The 19,265-nt window shown below is 34.5% G+C and overlaps 1 protein-coding gene across 9 annotated transcripts in view; it reads right to left on the reverse strand.

The window, feature by feature from the left end:
- Positions 1 to 19,265, reverse strand: part of LOC109060542 (chondroitin sulfate proteoglycan 5-like) — a 40,772-nt gene that overhangs the window by 304 nt on the left and 21,203 nt on the right. For 3 of the 9 annotated variants that reach the window (XM_042741536.1, XM_042741541.1, XM_042741533.1), the window contains 3 exons: positions 10,456 to 10,644; positions 6,955 to 7,111; positions 3,741 to 3,797 (listed from right to left, as the gene is read on the reverse strand). In XM_042741536.1, the coding sequence (XP_042597470.1) occupies positions 3,741 to 3,797; positions 6,955 to 7,111; positions 10,456 to 10,644 (403 nt within the window). The remainder of the gene's footprint in view (positions 1 to 3,740; positions 3,798 to 6,954; positions 7,112 to 10,455; positions 10,645 to 19,265) is intronic. The other 6 variants (XM_042741534.1, XM_042741538.1, XM_042741537.1 and 3 more) reach the window with 6 other exon arrangements.

The following is a 19,265-nucleotide window of genomic DNA, read 5'->3' on the forward strand; positions in this document are numbered from 1 at the left end:
TTAGACCTCTGCAACAACCTCAAATTGTTTATTACGTCTCCAACTTTAATAGTTTTTTTTTTTTTTTTTTTTTTTTTTTTTTTTTTTAGATAATGGGCAATTGTAAACTTGTTAAATGATTAAATAAAAAAATTAAATTAAACTCACAATTCAATAATATACAAAAAAAAACATAAAAATAAAAAAAATAAACTAATAATTTACAAAAAAATAAAAAAAAATAAATAAATCCATTAAAAAAGAATTAAAAATCATATAATAATTATTTACTAACATATATACTAAAATTATCAAATAAACCAATAAGTAAAAAACCATTTAAAATACAAAATAAATAAATAATATTTTTCATTACATCTCCTACTACTTTAACAAAAAAGTTTTTTAAATACATAATGTGCAATTGTAATATAAATAAATATAAATAGATATAAATAAATAAATATTTAGTGTAATGTTCAAAAATATTTTCCACCAAACCAAAAACAAAATTTCTATATTTAGTGAATAATGTAGTTGTTTACATAAACATAAAATAAATTCAACTGATGATAATAAGTAAGTGGATACTATTTTCAAAACACTTTGGCATCACATCCGAATAGTTGGAGTGTGACGGCACTGCAGGAACAGATCTGATTGTAGTTGGCAGAGGATTGATTGATCATTGGCTGAGGATATTTTCTCCTCTGGGCAGAGCGGAGGCTGTATGATCCACCCGTCCTGACACACATGCATACATGCAAACCCATCAAAGCTCATACAGCCCCATCCCACACTCCTGTCCCGCCAGTGAACAGGAAAAGCCATGGACTAAAACAAGAGCTTTGGCAAGAGGAGCTCACCTGCCATAGCAATAAAGCCTAGCTCTCTCTCTCTCTCTCTGTGGAATAACCATTCAGTGGCCTTTAATTGATGCAGTAATTGAAACAAATGAATGATACAAAATCGACTTGTTTTAGGGATAACTTGACACCTTCAATCCAGTGATAGTGACGCTAGCATGTTTTTTTAGGGGAAGCTGGTTGAGCTAAACTAGTTTTGCTAGAAGCTAATGAAGCGTTCTGGTTCCTTGGTGTAGTTGGGTTAAAGCACGAGTGTGTCACATTTTGATCTCGTTAGAGACAACTAATGATGAGTTACCCATTCAGCGATGACTTAGATTGTAACTTCGGGCAGGACGTGGGGATACGCCACCTCCATGGTTACCGGATAGGGGGCGTCCTTTCTTCCGTCGGCATGAAACTAGAAAATGTGCTTTTTATTTGTGGTTGGATGGGGAGGTGGATTACACTTCTCTTGAGACGTTTGAGGGATTTTCTTTGGATATGAAGAGAGTCATGATGGAGATGACTGATGAGAAATTCTTTGCATTCTTCCTGTCAACATTAGCTATGCTATTAATGAGAAGTTGCGACTATCATGTTGTTCTTATCATGTAAATGTGTTACTCTTTAATGCAGTTTCATATTAAGTTTAATTAGACAGTTAAACAATGGAGAGATTGCTGGCAGGTATTAGCCAATCAAGACTAGACAAGCTATAATGTGAATCATCCCTATAGTTACTTTTAAAACTCTTTTTTTTCTCCCTAACTCTTGAATAATCATGTCTATAAATCATACAATACCATTCAAAAATTTGGGGTCAATATAATATGAAAAATTAATTAATTAATACTTTTATCCAGCAAGAATGGATTAAATTGATCAAAATTGACAGGAAAGACAGTTAAAATGTTACAAAATATTCTATTTCTATTCAAAGAACTCAGCACAACTTTTTTTTTCAACAATAATACGAAATGTTTCTTGAGCAGCAAATCAGCATATTAGAACGATTTCTGAAGGATCATGTGACACTGAAGACTGGAGTAATGATGCTGAAAATTCAGCTTTGCATCACAGGAATAAATAAAATTTTAAAACATTGAAATACAAAACTGTTTATTTGAGTTTTAGTAATATTTTAACATTTACTTTTTTTACTTTAACAATTTTTACTGTATTTTTGATCAAATAAGTACAGCCTTGCTGAGCATAACAGACTTCTTTTTTTAAAAGAAGCATCTTACCGACTTCAAACTGTTGAACTGTAGTATTTATATATTTTTTAAAGGTAGTATACAAGTATTTTATCAGGCATCGAAATTTATATACTTAACATCATTGGTCTGTTCTAAAACCGAGCTTTAGAAATGGAACCTAAATAAGTGTCAGTTGCAGTAAACTGCAAAGCTTTGAGGAAGGACACTGAGACGACGAGACAGGAACAAGGAAGGGAGACTGTACATTAGAATCAGAGCTTCACTGGTCTATAGCACAAAGCTGGAGTGGACAGAGGGACAAAGGGCACATGGGAATAGAGCAGTGGGTCCACACTCATATTCTGTGAATAAAGTAAAATTTTTCATTGTATACACTGTATTTAAATCTGGAAAGTGTTGAGGAGAGGGGTCAAAACTGCAGTGATTAGTTGGACAGATCCAGGTTTTCGGTGTACTAGCATGGTCCATGTGTTGTCTTAAAGAGACAGTTTACCCAAAAATTAATATTATAACTTTCTTTCTTCTGTGGAATGCAAAATGTTTGCTATTTGGTCACCAACAATCTTCAAAACATCTTCTTTTGTGTTCCACAGATGAAAGTCAGTCAGGTTTGGATCAACACATGAGGGTGAATAAATGACATTTTTGAACTGACCTCTTCCTTTAAGTCATCAAACTCACTGACTGAAGAATATTCTTCACTTATCTGACCTTTCCGCTATAGTTTATATATGGTCTATTTCATTCCAAAACATCTGTCAAGTCACAGACCCTCCCTGAGGGTTTAGGTCTATGTGTGGAGTGAGTGAGTGAGTGAGTGAGTGAGTGAGTGAGTAAGAGAGCGAGCGAAAGAGAGAGAGAGAGAGAGAGAGAGAGAGAGAGAGTTTTGGCTGCTAGCCAGAGCTGGGCTCTTTTACTCAAGCGGATATCGATCCGTGGAGCAGTAGCTCTGAGCTGATGGTAATAAAGAGGCCTGACTGTCCACATTTTGTCCCTTCTCCCCTTCTTGTCCTGAGAGATTCCTCGTTTCATGGCATACATTTCATTTTCAGGGGTGTTTTCTCTGCGATGATGAGCTCCAAGCCTACATGCGGCCGGAAGAGACAATCAATTTTGGTGTCCTAAATTGTCTGAAGGTCATGGAGTGTTTGAAAGGATTTGGGGAATTTATCTCATTCTTGATCTCATACTGGCATATTATATTTCTGCAGACAACCCTAGTTGAAACAATATACACCCACAGATGTGAATTCCACTAATGGATGATTATTATATTCTTTAGAGGGACATTCACCTAAAAATCATTTACTCACCCTCGTATTGTTCAAAACCTGTATAACTTTCTTCTGTAGCTGTTCTCTAAAAACCCCTTTTCTTCATAATTCTTGTCAAAACTAATTCAAATATGGACCACTTTTGTGGTGCTTAAAAAAAAATAAATCATATTTAGTTTAAAAGAAGAAAAAGTAATACAGGATTGGAACAACATAATGATGACAGAACTTATATTTTTGGGTGAACTATTCTTTTAAGACTTTAAATGGACCATACTGAAAGTTTGGATTCACTATGATGATGATGATGATGATAAGAAGGGCCAGGATTGGTCAGTACAGTTTGATTAACAGGAGAACAGTACAATGAAAGGAGAGCTGCTGTCTTTTGGGCGGAGCTGTGGGGTTGTAAGTCTTACCTCACAGTCGGGCTCCTCTTTGGTCTTACACTCCCAGGTGTATCTGCTCATGGTTTTCTGAGGGGTGGGGGCATTAAGAGGATTATATACCTCATAAATATCATTTCCATTCAGAACGAGACAGTGATAGAGACTAAGACAGAAAGAAAGAGACAGGGAAAGACAGACAGAGGGACAGGGAAAGGTCCCTTTGTGTATAAGATCCTCCAGTGGTGAGACAAGAGACACTGAATGGACAAGTGTTCCCACCTTAGAGCCACTTATCTCGAGTATTTTTTATTTTTTTTTATCTTTACTCAAGCATCAGCATTGTGGGGCTATGTCTATGGCCCTTTAAGGTCTTTAGGTTTTTAACTCGGAGGGCAAAAATATACATACATTTACTGTGTGCTAGATTTAAAACGATAGATAACAAACAAATGAAAATTCTGTCATTATTTACTCACCCTAATGTTATTTCAAATATCCTGTTTTATCATTTTAAATTTTAAAGTTTGGTGTGTTCATCACAAAGATATCAAATATATGGTTTAAAAAGATCTGAAATTTAGCACACAAGACACACAAGACATTGTACAGTATAATACAAAAATGATACAGTGTGTGTGTGTGTTTTCTTTTTTTGTCATTGAGATATATAATATTTTTCAAAAATGTCTCCTTTTGTGTTTCATGAAATAAAATAACATAGGTTTGGAAAAACATCATGGTGAGTAAATAATGACAGAATTTTGTTTTTGGGGTGTACTATACCTTTAAAAATATGACCTTGAGTTGCACTGCTATATGTATATATATATATATATATATATATCTATATATATATATATATATATATATATATATATATATATATTATATATATATATATATATATATATATATATATATATACACACATACATACATTGAATTCATGTCCCTTTTGCCCAAAGGTTTACCAAAAAAAAAAAAAAAAAAAGTACTAAAAAGTAGTTACTTTTATCTGACTGATGCATCCATCCAGGCTGAAAATGATATAAACATCATATACGCAATAAAAATTTTTTACACATTTATAATTAATGAGACTGTTTTTATTAAACAATCCACCGTTGGGCTGTATTTTCCAAGACACATCAGATTTGAAAAGAGAAGAAAGCTGCTGTGTTATGGTTATCCCACAGAAGAGAACGACGCCTGTGTTAGATCTACATCTACCCATGCGGCAGACATGTTAGCCAAGTGTTACGCCACCTATGGGCAGCAGTGAGACGTTGCATCTCAGATGTTTATCCTGCATTTTTCACTCAACACTTCATTGGTTGGTGAGATCTGGCACAGAGAGAGCCTACTCACCCTCTCATCTTTCTGAACCAGGATAAACGAGTGAAACGACAGACAGGTATATTAATGCGATGCAGTGGACAAGCAGCAGCAGATCACAGGACCACTAGGAGGCCCGTGTGAAGAGTCAGACATGCAGCGGTGCAGAGGAAGAGAGAAGGGGAGCGGGGTGAGGGGGGAGGAGGGTGGCGTGGGTGTGCGCTCTCAGTCCAAGGTCTGCAATCAGGGCACAATGCTGGAACCAGAGATGCTGCTATTAATTCACCCTTAAAAATCTGTCATTGTGTGATCGCTCATCATGTTTAATGCAAACAGCGATTAAGATATCTGAGTGGATTTCCTTCCCCTTCTAGACCTTAAAGTTACATTATGCATTACCTTTCCTTCAAGTCAGAAAACATCTAATCTTAACTTTCTTTATTCCAGTTAAGCAAAAACACAAAATCACAAAATACAATGCGACCCCATACACCACAATTATTGATAGACCTACCGAGAAACCTATTTTTTTTATTAGAATTTACTTCTTTAAATTATCTATTAAAAATGGATAAAAAATAATGTATGTAGTCCCTTTTTTTTTACAAAATAATTGAATTTTTTTTTACTAAATTAAAATAAAATGATTTATTAATCACTGTATTTTTACACACATTTAAATCTATTTTTAATTTAAATAAATGAAACGGAATAATAAATGTAATTTTATTAAAACAATAACAATAAAATAATCAAATTTCCTGCTATCTTTATTTAGTCTGTCGTTCTATTTTTTTTTTACAAAATCAATCAATAAAACAAATACTAAAAATTAAAATGATGTTTTAATCAAATTATGGATTAATTGTAATTAATATTAATAATAAATTATTATTAATTCATATTTTTAAATATCTTAAATTCTAATTTATTTTTTAAAAATCAATCTATTACAAATTATTAAATAAAAAAATCAACAGATAAAATCATTTAAATTAATAAAAATCTTAATATACCTTACTATATTTCATAAAATAAAATTAATGAAAATTTTTCAATAATTTTTTAAACATACATAATTATGCACACCTAAATTAAGAAATATTATATTAATATTGTAATAATAAAATATTGCTTTAAAAAATCCACACCACCCTTACAGATTGTAACAGATTGTAACAAATGCAATTCTGATTTATAAAAAAGAAAAAAAAAAAAAATCACATAAAATTACATTACTAATAATTAAATAAAGAATTATTAAAAAAAAAAATTATAAACTCAAACTCGCAACCTCTCACACATAAAACAAGAAATATTCGTCTCAACTGTAGCTTCACGGATAGGACCTAGAAACCTAGAATCACCTATAGCCAAATTCCAAAAAGTGCAAATGAAATTACTTAACCCTGTCGCTTGCGTTTACATTTAATACAAATGGTCTGGGTGTGTATGTATGTGTCGGGGGAGAAAGTGTCTTCCAGGTCTGCCTCTGTATTGATTCTTGTGTGGGATCAATAGGGTCGCTTTCCCACGAGTCTCTCAAATTGCTGTTAAAGAGTGCGTCTACAGGCTAGACTATCCGCGCATCTAGAGACATGGTGGGGCAGATGGATGGCCTTTCGGAGACAGCAACAGCACCGAGCCCCACCATTAACGAAGCATCCAAAGTGGCACTCGCAACAAAAAAAGGCAGCTTTTTTCACCGTTTCCCAGTTACTCTGTTGCTATGGTAACAACTGTTGCCTCAGTAACCACACTCCTATCTGAGAGCAGACCTTTTCACGGAGATAACGCTCCCATCTCTCTGTGCGCTGTGCACCCCCTCCCTTACCAAAGGTTACGCTCGGGGTCCATGCAGAGAGGGGACGGAAGGGGAGGGGAAAGAGAAAGACGAGAAACACGTTACCTGACAGATAATGTTATCATAGTAAGCCAAAGCACGGGCATGAGGGAGGTTAGGAGGGGTGTCGCAAAGTTTCCTTACATTTGGATGGGAGCCCTCAGCGATGGTGGACAACGAGAAATTATCATTGTGGTGCTCCGAGGAAGGACGGTACTTACTGCTGCGAGGTCGGGGAGAGGGGGAGGCGGGAAAAAAAGGGAAAAAGAAGAAGAGTGATGGAATGGAGGGAGCATTGTGGGAAAATGAGAGGTATAGAGAGACAAGGACACAATGGAAAATACAGAGGTTATGAAGGACAGAGGAGAGAAAGAGAATAAGAGAAGAGAACATTAGTGCAATTCTATAGGACTGCTTTGGAGGCAGAAGTTTAGACACACATTCGGTACACAACCTGTGATGCAACATACCACATGACAAATCACGCCTTTTTCTCAAATGCAACAAATATCAAACTCTTTTCAAAATATTAGAAGTTCTAGACATTTCATAAATTAACTTTCCTGCATGGGCTTATGTGTAGATCACAGTTTCTTCCCATTTCCTTCTCGACTTTTCCTGTTCTTCCTGTTCTCAAATAAGTAAAACTGTTCCTAGTTCCTGCGGTGTGAACATGCCAAAAAGCAGGTACTTCCGCCAATAGTTCTATAGGAAATATATGAAAAGGTTCCTCAGGTGCGAAAGCCCCTATATATATTAAATGTATTAAATGTACATATAATAATAAAATTATATATTATATATATAAGTTTCCTATAGATGGACAGGAAACTTCAGTCAATATTACTATTTTTTAAAGGCTGCTAATTAATACGATGGCTCATATTATCAAGTTAAACTACTTCATCTGTTGTTTTAAAATAAATAGAAGATGTAAATAAATAAATAATAATCAAATAAAAAATAAATAGAATCAAATAAAAGATATTAGTATTTAGTATTGCTGTGACCTGAGTGTTTACAATTGGGGGAAAAATGTTTAAAATAAGACCTGATATGATTTACTTCCAATATTAGCAAATTTACATTTAGTCATTTAGCAGACACTTTTTTCCAAGAAATGATGACAACAGAAGCAATCAAAAATGTTATGATAAAAAAAAAAAAACGAAACGTAAGTATTATTTTTATTAAGCAAGGACAAATTAAATTGATCAAGAGTAAGTACTTTTACATTGTAAATATAGCATAGCATATTGGAATGATTTCTGAAGGATCATGAGCTTTGACATCACAGGAATAAATCACATTTTACAATGTATTTAAATAGCAAACAGTTATTTTAAATTGTAATAATATTTCACAATCAAATTATTATTATTTTGATCAAATGACTGCAACCTTAGAGAGAATTAGAGACATTAAAACATTAAAATAATCTTTCAGGCCACAAACTTTTAAATTGTCTAGTGTAGGTCTCTGGATGGTTTTGGTGTTTTAGTGTTGAGTCGCCACATGAGGTAATTTGAGTCAGAAAATTGAGAATTTATTGGATCAACATCCTCTTTTTTGCCGCAATAAATCCCATCCCTTTCTATACGATGTGAAGATTTGATCTTGTTTAGCACTGAGTGAATTTGAGCACATTTACTCGTAGCAGATGGAGTGGTGGGCGTCTGATGTATTCATGACTAGTCTCATCTGTAGCACTGCTGCCTCTATTTCTCCTCTCCCTCCATCACTGTCACCTCCAAACATGGCCACCCTCCTCTGCAGAGTTATAAAACTCTGTTTCTGCTCTTTTCCCTCATCATTTTCCTTCTGTTCTTTGAGGAGGGTGTGCGCTGTTTAATTCCTGGCCGTAGCTTCCACCCCCACACCCCCCTGGGTCTCACAGCTGTATGTAGGTCAGCCGGCCCCTCCTCCCCCCCTCGCACTGCCCTACTTTCAGCTGTAGCTTCTGTGACATCATGCAGTCTGCCCGCTGCTAGTGCAGTACGCTAAGCATTAGCGCGCCATCCACTCACTGCATTATTTGGTCTCCGCAACATCCATTTGGCAGCTGCGCAATCGTAACACTAACACTTTTCAGGGAACTGAAAACGCTGCAGACATCACAAAAACATTTTCTGCACTATTTTGTTTCTCTCAGCTAAACTTTTATTTTTTTTATTGCTTTACCTTGCTGTAAAATACAGCTTAATGTTGGGTTGCTGGTCTCAGCTGGTTTAAATGTATAGTCATCTGTCATCATTTACTCACCTTCAGGTTGTTCCAAACCTGTGAATTTCTTTCTTTTGCTGAAAATAAAAGAAGATATTTTAACCAGTTTCTGGTAGCCACTGACTTCCACAGTATTTTTTTCCCATTTTATAGAAGTCAATGGATACCAGCAACCTGTTTGGTCATCAACGTTCCTCAAATTATCTTCTTTTGTGTTTAACAGAAGAAAGAAATTCACACAGGTTTGGAACAACTTGAGGGTGAATAAATGAAGATAGAAATGTCATTTTTATGTGGATTTTCTTAAAGCTGGTTTTCCTGCTTTCCAAGCTGGTTTAACTGTTTAACTTGCTGATAAGTCCCTAAAATCCATCCGAAACAAGCAAACTAAACAGATTTGACTAGGCAAGCAGGTTTATTTCCACCACAAACAAACATTTAAATATCAAATAAGTATTTTACATTTTTTTAAAGAAATGTATATTTTGTATTGCAAATCAACATTTTGAAATAATTAAGATTTTAAAATGATTTGAAATAGGTCTCTTATTCACTCCAAGGCTGCATTTATTTGATCAAAAAATACAATAAAAATAGTAATATTGTGAAAGATAATTACAATTTAAAGAACTACAGTATTTTTTTTTTTTTAACAAAAAAAAACAAACAAACAAAAAAAATTAACTTTATTCAGCAGGGAAGCATTCAATTGATTGAAAGTGACATTTTCAGTGGTTTGACGTTGATTTTCTATTCATCAAAGAATCCTGAAAAAAATATTAAAGCAGCACAATCTCTATTAAAATATTAAGAAGCACAACTGTTTTCACCATTTATCAATTTATAACTATTATTAGCAATCAATTTATTTATAACTAAAAATAACTGATCATATTAATTGAATAATTAAGCACCAAATAATTAAGCATATTAGAATGATTTCTGAAGGATCATGTGACACTAAAGACTGGACAGTAATGATGCTGAAAACTCAGCTTTGAAATCACAAGAATAAATTACATTTTAAATATATTAATACAAAACACTTATTATAAATTGCAATAATATTTCACAATATTACCATCTTCAGTCTTAGTGAGCATAAAAGACTTTCAAAAACTTTCCAAAACATGAAAAAAAAATTAAATAAATCATAATTATTCCAAGGAAGGTCATGAGATTGAACTGTTGCTATTTAAATAGCTACACAAATATTTGGCAAGCTTCACTGTGTGAGATTTACTTGTTCCTAATTCTACCGCACAACATGAGCTTTTAAAGCGTTTAATCCATAAACCCTTCCACTTTCTCTAAAAATCAGTACCACACCGGCCAGAGTCTCACCTGCGCTTGCGCAACTTGTTATTCTCAGTCTTGAGCACGTGCAGCTTCTTGGCAAAGCAAACGACGACCATGAAGAGCAGGAGCACCATGAAAGCGGAGGCCCCGATGGCGATGCACATCACCTGGAACTCCGTGATGACCGACTCACAGCGGGCACCCTTGTGCCACATGTAGTCCTGGATGTTGCACCTGCAAGACAGAGAAAGGGAAATATATGTAAGCCTTTCCCACCAAATTTATAATTCGCTTGTATATCCAGAAACAGATTTCAATGAAATGGTCAGAAGTTAATTTAATATAAAATGAATAAGATTCATAGCAGTTATTTCAAATATAGTAACTGCAAATAAAATAACTGTAAAATGTATTGTGAACAAACAGCATCATCAACTGAATGCATGTGGTTTCCACTGTAAATCCAGTGCATGAGCCTTGTCTTTTGAGCGATATTAATTTGTTTTGCATCAGTTTTGGCAAAATTCATTTGCTGTTCAGAAAACATCACTCTATGCTGACATTATCAGGCATTGGCTTCTGATGTTAGCAGTTCCTGGTTCAAGACCAGCAGGTTTTAGGGGCCAGTGCACAGCCAATTTTTCCACTTCTTCTCCAATGAAAACAACCTGGAGCAACATGGCTCTTACTGGGATTCGTTTAGCAGATAATACCACACCAACACACACACTCATATTTGAAATGAGTAACACTTTAAACACACAATAAGACATCCGGGAGACACACTATTTTTAATCCTCATTGGCTTCCTAAAAATGTGCTTTGATTCCCCATGTAGTCTCTGGTTCCATATGAATTATTCATGGGGGCTCAGTGCATCTTCTACACCAAGGGAAAGTTAAAATTCACCGCCCTTCAGCATTTTTACCATTCATTTTTTGCAGACACCTAGGTGGATGACAAATTCACTGCCTTTATCTTACTGTAAGATTCTTCTACACTGCATTAGACTGGATTTAACAGCAGTTCTAAACTTGCCCCTGAAGTAATAAAATCAGTGAACTAACTTCAAAGACTGTCAGGATTTCCCATATTAAAACTCAGTGGCATTTGCCTTGAAAATCCAACAAGGCAATCCAGTGTCACAATATTATGTTTAAGTGTGTTACCAAAAAAGGTTGCAGAATGCAGGGCTTTGCATCTGGGTTTTGTCACGAATAGACGCACACGGGCATCTGCATCCTCTCCATCAGCTTCCTAAACTATTCCATCTCCACTTTGTGCACATAACAGTAGGTTTGAGGACAGACCAGCAAACAACATCAAAGGTGCAGACTGAAGGATGAAATCTGATATATTAATAAATAAATAGAATATTTTATAAATTATAATAGAATATAACATGTATTATGTATATATAAATTGAAGTAATATTTTAGATTAGAAATATATATATATATATAATTAGAAATATATATATATATATATATAATTAGAAATAATTCGAATATAATTAGAGTATATATATATATATATATATATATATAATATTTTAATTAGATTATTACAATTTATAAATTATATATATAAAAAAAATCTGATTGGTATATGCCATTTTTGATATTCCTCCAAGAACATGTCCTACTTGGGCAAATCACATTAAGCATGAAATGCACCTTGTGCAAGTAGTAAAGAGCTTCAATGCAGGGTCATCATGCAGATAATCGTGGGGAGCCCTATTGAAGAAAAACATATGTATAATAAACCTCAAATCTGATGATAACCGAAACATTTGCAAGCAATCAAACACAAATGATCTGCAAAGATTGCAACCCTGGGCCCTTCTCTCTCCCTCAACCACATCCACATATGCACACACTCAAATGTAAATGTCTATAGTGAAAGGAAGTCGTCTTCATTCACAGTCTTGGTGGTCACGGGAGGGGGGTCTGAGGTTTCATTCCTTTTCACTACAGCATCCTGTATGCCCCTTTGTGCCTGCGCCAACCCCGAGTGAGACGAAGGAGAACAGGGTTGGCGTTGTGCCACAGAGGGAATTCAGTCCCAGGAGGGAGAGCGAGGTGACGGGCGTGTTGATGTGAGCATGCATTTAAATGCACCCTTACAGTGGGCTGTGTAAAGCAGCCCGTCTATTCAGCCCCTCAGCTGTTTCTCATCCACCCTCCCAGATCTCAACACTCTCTTAATCGTGATGGTTTCTTCAGCAAAACTTTGCATGCTATCTAAATTACATTCTGCACCCATTCTCTTGCCTGTTTTCCAACCCAACCCACTTTTCAGGGCTTTTAGTCAAGATCTTTCTTTCTTTCTTGCATTCTTTTGTTCCTATTTCTCTCTCATGTTTATAGCTGCAAAACCTTCTGACTGCAATAGTAGTCCAAAGTGTAATGCAATCAGTCATATTCATCCCATGTAAGCTGTCGTCTCAAACAGAGCCTACAGCAATGAACCCGTTTACCCAAAATTAATATTAGTAAAAGCTTAAAATATTCTATGAAGTATAAAGAACATCTGATACAACTGCAACTGACAGGCTAAGTGAGTTTGTGTGTTTGATTTCAGAAACACAGACCAGATCACAAAACTCAAGCCACCAGGCTACTTAACTAGGTTAAAGGAATAGTTCACCCAAAAATGAAAATTCTGTCATCATTTACTCACTCTAATGTCGTGACTTTTTTTTCTTCTGTGGACCACAAAAGTTGTTTTGAAAAACATCTTTTCCTTTTCATCCATACAATGAAAGTTAAGAGGCTCTAATGTTGTTTGGACAGAAGAAAGAAAGTCATACAGGTTCGGAACAACGTGAGAGAGAGAGTACAATGAGGGGAGAAAAATAATGGGTGTAGAAACAATTTTCACTCAGAAATTTTTACAAATAATGACAAAGAAACAGCAAGTAACACATCAAATTAAAAATGAAATTTTACGAAAAATCGTACATTTTCGTTCACTTAACATTGTGTGAATTCATATGAAATCGCCATTTTAAACATGTTATTTTAAATTATATTAATCAGTTAGGAAATACAATTCACTCTTGATTTCAAATTTCACACAGATTCAGATGCCACTGAATAAAATATTTCAAAAAAGAATAACTCCAACCTTTTATCTCACCATTCTGACTTTTTTTTCTTGCAATTGCGAGTTTACATTTGCAATTGTGAGATATAAAATTGAAATTGCATGATATAGTCACAATTGTGTGTTATAAAGTCAGAATTTCAAGATATAAACTCGCAATTGTAAGAAAATAGTCACTCTTTTTCCCTTAGAATTGGACTTTATAACTCACAATTGTAAGTTTAAATCTCACAGTTTTAAAAAAAGAAGCTAAAATTGTGAGGAAAAAAGTCAGAATTGCGCGATGTAGACTTGCAATTGTGAGAAAAGTTACAATTGCGAAAAAAAATTCAGAATTGCAAGATATAGACTGATAATTGCAAGAAAGAAGTCTTTATTTCTTGCAATTGCAAGTTTATATCTCACAATTCTGAGAAAAACGTCAAAATTGTAAGATGTAAACTCACAATTGTGAGGAAAAATGTCAGAATTGTGAGATATAAAGTCACAATTGCCGTCTTTTATTTTTTATTCAGTGGTGGAAATGGGCTTCCATATACAGTATATCAAATTAGTAACTATCAATAACGAATTGCACAGCTACATGCAACCTTAACCGGTTGCATACAGTGCATTAATGTTAAGCAGAATGTATTATATAGCAGATTGTTGTACTATCGTCGTACTATCAAAACTACATTATTGCTCAGGGATATATTAAAAGCTGGATATAGGACATCCTATTTACCTGAATACATAAAGTACTCAAACATAAAGTGGAACATACTCGAATTATGCTTAAAAAGGAACTATATTATCTGTATTCTCTTTATCTTAAGGTACAGTTTAGAGAAAAAAAAAAATTACAAGGTAAATAATGAAAAATTGTTATAAAATTAAAAATTTGGTTTCACTCTGAAAAAGCATTGTTTAGCAGCATGACTAGGCTGGAAATGTTGGTCTAAGCTAAATGAGGGTTGAATTTGTGCCGTTAATCTCTGTGTATAAATACGGGCATTTTATGAAGCTGCCGTGTGGACAGATGGTCCGGCTAAGACCGTGTTTGTGTGTACATGTGTGTGTTGCATGCAGTGCTGAGATGGATGGATGCCAAACAGCCCCAGCTGAGCAGTAGCAAGCAGTAGTTGAAACAGATGTAGTGTTGACATGTCATTCCATCACTAATATCTCTCTTAAGACCAAACCTCCCCTCTGTTCCCCTCCATTTCACCACTTCTCTCTCCTTCTCCACTCTGCCATCTCCTCCTCTTTCAAGAACAACATAAATACAGATAGTTTTACTTTTGCCTGTATGTTGCAATAAAAAATGTCAGGACACCTTCTGTTAGCAAAAATACTGTATGCATAAGGGGGACTGCACATATTTTACATGTTATAAAATGCTGCAAAACCAACATGATGCAAAAAAAAATTGTATGATGTATGACAATAAAACAGAGATCTATTTGTACCCAATATCATGGCCATTCTTAACTATTTTACATTTTGTCGAATTGGTGGCTAATTCAAATGAATTTGTACAATCTCAATTGTATGTTTGATACAGTCTGCTTTTGCCTGAGTGATGTTAATGTTTAGGTGTGTGCTTCATGCTTACTTTTTTCAAAAACAAAATTCAGTTTTCATGCTATTCACATCGTAGAAAACCACACAAAATCGCTTCGTAAAATAGTTATGTTTTCCTGTGAAATTGGGTTGGAAAATCCAATTCACTCTTGATTCCAAATCACCTGTATGTATGTATTATACAGCAAAGCTCAACTGCTTGAGTGTTGTATAATCAAATTTAAACTATATTAAATCGCTCAGCATATATTAAAAGTTAGATATAAACTCAATTGCCTGATTTTTTTATTTTGTTGCAGAATTTAACAATATTATCACCCAGCTCTTTATATAAAGTTGTAAACATATGTACTTTATCTGCATACATACAGTATATTCACATGGGTGATATACTGTACTGTATAATACATAGCATATCTCAACTGCTTGATTTGTCGCAAAATATAAACTATATTGTTGCCCATCTCAATATGTTAAATGCGACTATAAGGCATGAAGATATTTTCAACAATAACATAATGGTTTTCTGTAAAGCTGCTTTATAACTATGTATATTGTTATAAGCGCTGTATTAATACATTCGACTTGACAGCCTCAAAATGCATCTTAAATATTCATATTCATCAAAATATTCCATTTGAGCTAGGCATGATTGTATCGCCACTTTAAATATGCAGTGGTGAGGATTCAGCAATATCACTGAGAGTGCTACACTGTCATGTTTAGCAGATGGATTCTTTCTAAAGTGACCAACAGTACGTGCAGGCTATTTTACATGGTACAATGATAGTGGTACAATATTTTGTATATAAAATGAACTGGGAACTCACAATGACCATGTAAAATGGCTTTTAGAGAGATTTTGTAAAGCTTGGCACTGCACAGCCTCTTAATTAAGTGTCAGTGTAGCTTTTCGTCCTAAACACAGCCACACCAAGAGCAGCACCCCTTCATTAACTCTAATCATGTGGTTTACCAGCGCTGCCACAGTCATCACTCCTCAATTCCTGAAAAAATAAATAAATAAATTACTATAGTTATGGCACATTATTTCGTACTGCCAAATGTTTTGTGATATTCAGTTGACTAGGCTTAGAGAGGCTGCAGCCCAGTTGATCCCTGGATCCCTGGCGTGGTGTAAGGGGGATTCCCAGATGGAGAATTCTCTTACTCAGAGACCACCGATGGTAATAACCCAGTGACTGAGAAGGATCAGGACTGGATTAGGACCAATCATTAATCAGGTCCCGCTGTGTCTGTCACAACATCATGCTGTCTATCTAGAAAACAAAGCGTTTGCTGATCTTCAAAATCTAAATTAGCAAATTACACAATTAAAAAAAAATCTGGAGTACTTTTCTGGCAACAAAACAACCAGGATTCTAATTATGATGACAAACTTCACACAATCAAACCTGATGAAAAATACACAAAATTCAGCTAATTAAATTAATGACCGATGGATTAAAACAGCAGTATTTTTCTAAATTATTCAAAAATAAATAAATGAATAATATATATATACACACACACACACACACAGCTGCATTTATCTATATTTGTCTTTTAATACAAAATAAAATTTTAAAAAGTAAATAGACAAAAACATAGAGAATATAAAAATAACTGTTTACTCATATGCAAACAGAAAATCTTTTTTGAACCATTTAATAGAAATGAGTCATCTGAACAAACCAAATCACTAAAAAAGGGGCTGAATTCAAAATAACATGCTACCGTACTAATCTTACTATTTTTGCCGTATTTTTCAAAGCGAGAAATAGTAAGTGTATACTAGTACTCTATTGCCAAACTGTCTGAATTGATCAAACTGACTATAGAAAAGAAAACGAATCAAACCCAATGCTACTTGACAGCTAGGTACTTACAGTAATAATAAAGTAAATTGTTAGCTTAAGTAATAGTTTCTGACATAGTGTAGATAACAACACTTCAAAAAGGTAGCTGAACTGTAGCTTAACATTAAAGTTTGAGTAGATTGTAGCTTGACTAGCAAGAATTTTCAAAGTAAATTTATGTTTTCTAAAAAGATTCAAGTCCACATGTCCTCTGTGCCACAGCATGGGAGGTTTGAATGAGACTGCGACAGACTTTTGAGACACAAACAGTCATGACAAAAACTGATGCAAACAGTAAACAGATTTTGCTTGAATATTATTACATTATCTCAAATATAAAGACTTTTTGTGTAGCCTGACTTGCCTTAATCTGTTTCCGTGCTGGCACACAGAGCAGAAGTCTGACTCACACTTGTTTTTTCTCTCTCTCTCTAAACTCCACATATCTCTCTGAACTCTCTGAATTTGTTTTCCATGTCCTCCTGTGGATGACTAACACCCCACAGGAAGGAAAATCACATATGAAATATCTTTAACATCTCAGTTGTTTCTTCTAGATGGCAAAAATAAGCAAAAGCTGAAAATATGAATGAGACAGTTGAAGAGACGCAGGTGGCAGTTTTTGACTCCTGCTTCCTACTGCCTCACCTTCGTCTTTCTTACAAAACCTTCGTCTTTCGAAACTTTATTAACTCATTGTAGCTTGTCTGTGCACTTTCCCAAAGACTGGACAGCTGGATTTCAAACCAGAAATTTAATGTATTTGAACAATCTTGAAATTAATTTTTATTAAAAAAAATAAATAAATAAATAATAATAATAATAATAATCTGAGAGCTATACATAATATATATACAACTGTTCTAAAGTTTTTTTTTTTTTTAAGTCTCTTCTATTCACCAAGGCTGCATTAATTTGATAAAAATACAGTAAAAACAGAAATATTCTGAAATATTTAAAAGAACTTTCTAGTTAGCTATATATAATTATGTATATATATGATATCAAAGGTGAATTTTCAGCATCATTACACCAGTCTTCAGTCATGATATTTCAGAAATCATTCTTATATGCTAATATGGTGGAAATATTTATTCTTATTATCAAATGGTTATGCTACTTAATAATTTTGTGGAAACTGTGATCCTTTTTTATCCACAATTCTTTGAATAGAACATTTAAAAGAACAGCATTTATTTGAACAGAAAGGCTGTACTCTCACTTTTCATCAATTTAATGCATTCTTGCCAAACAAAAAGATTAATTTCTTTAATAAAAATCTTACTGGCCCCAAACTTTTGAACGCTAATATAACTGAGGGCTCTATTTGCTGTACTGAGCTAAAAAGAGCAACCTCCAGGCATAAAAAAGTCCTCTGGGATTTTAACAGAAAGTTTAACTGACTCTAATCATGTTTTGTAACTGAAATGAAAGCCCAGCTGTCATAAGTCTGCACATACTTACAGAAAGCTCTCGACAGATCACTAAAAGAGGGGTGCGTGCGCAGTGGAGGGGGAATGACGGAGCGCTGAAAAGATGTCTGAGCCATTAACATTCATCCTCTAATAAGATTGCAGTGGTGAATAAATCAGTGTGTTCAGACGAGCCTCATGTAAACAAAGCCAACATGGGACACAGCTGCCCAGAGCTCCACTGACCCACTTTGGCTAGGCCTGTTTTGGGGAGCCAGTAAGGGTAACCGGTCCCAAAGGGGAGGGGGGCGGGGTTACTGGTAGGGCAAGTGTCTGCTTACTATGCAAGTACATGAGCATGGGTCTCAGAAAAATCACATTTGATGGCATTTAGCAGATGCTCTTATTTAGAACGAATAGAGATAATAAATTACACTGGTAATTATGTGAGAGGAGTATCTGGGAGTACGTTTTCAGCATGATCATTTACTTTTAGCATGGACTGCTCATATTATGTTACAATGGTATGATTTTAGGTGGGAAAAGGGAAAGAAAAAAAGAAAGAAAATTGTTTCCCCTATACAGAAATTAGATTTAACGGAGGGCAAATGGAGATCTATGTTTCCTTATCTTTAGAAATATATCTTAAAGGCTCAAACAGTGCTCAATCATCAGACAAAGATCAGAGATTTCAATTTGTACACTCTTAAAAATAAAGGTTCTTTATTGGCATTGATGATTCCATGAGGGACCTCTCTTTCATAGAACCTTTCCATTAAACAAAAGGTTCTTTAAAGTGGAAAAATGTTCTGTAGATTATTAAAATGTTTTTCACTCTAAAAAAAAAAATGGTTCTGCTCACTGAAAGGTTCTTTGGGAAACCAAAAATGGTTATTCTTTGACTTCACTG

This window comes from Cyprinus carpio, chromosome B16, assembly GCF_018340385.1.
Source record: "Cyprinus carpio isolate SPL01 chromosome B16, ASM1834038v1, whole genome shotgun sequence".
NCBI classification, from domain to species: domain Eukaryota; kingdom Metazoa; phylum Chordata; class Actinopteri; order Cypriniformes; family Cyprinidae; genus Cyprinus; species Cyprinus carpio.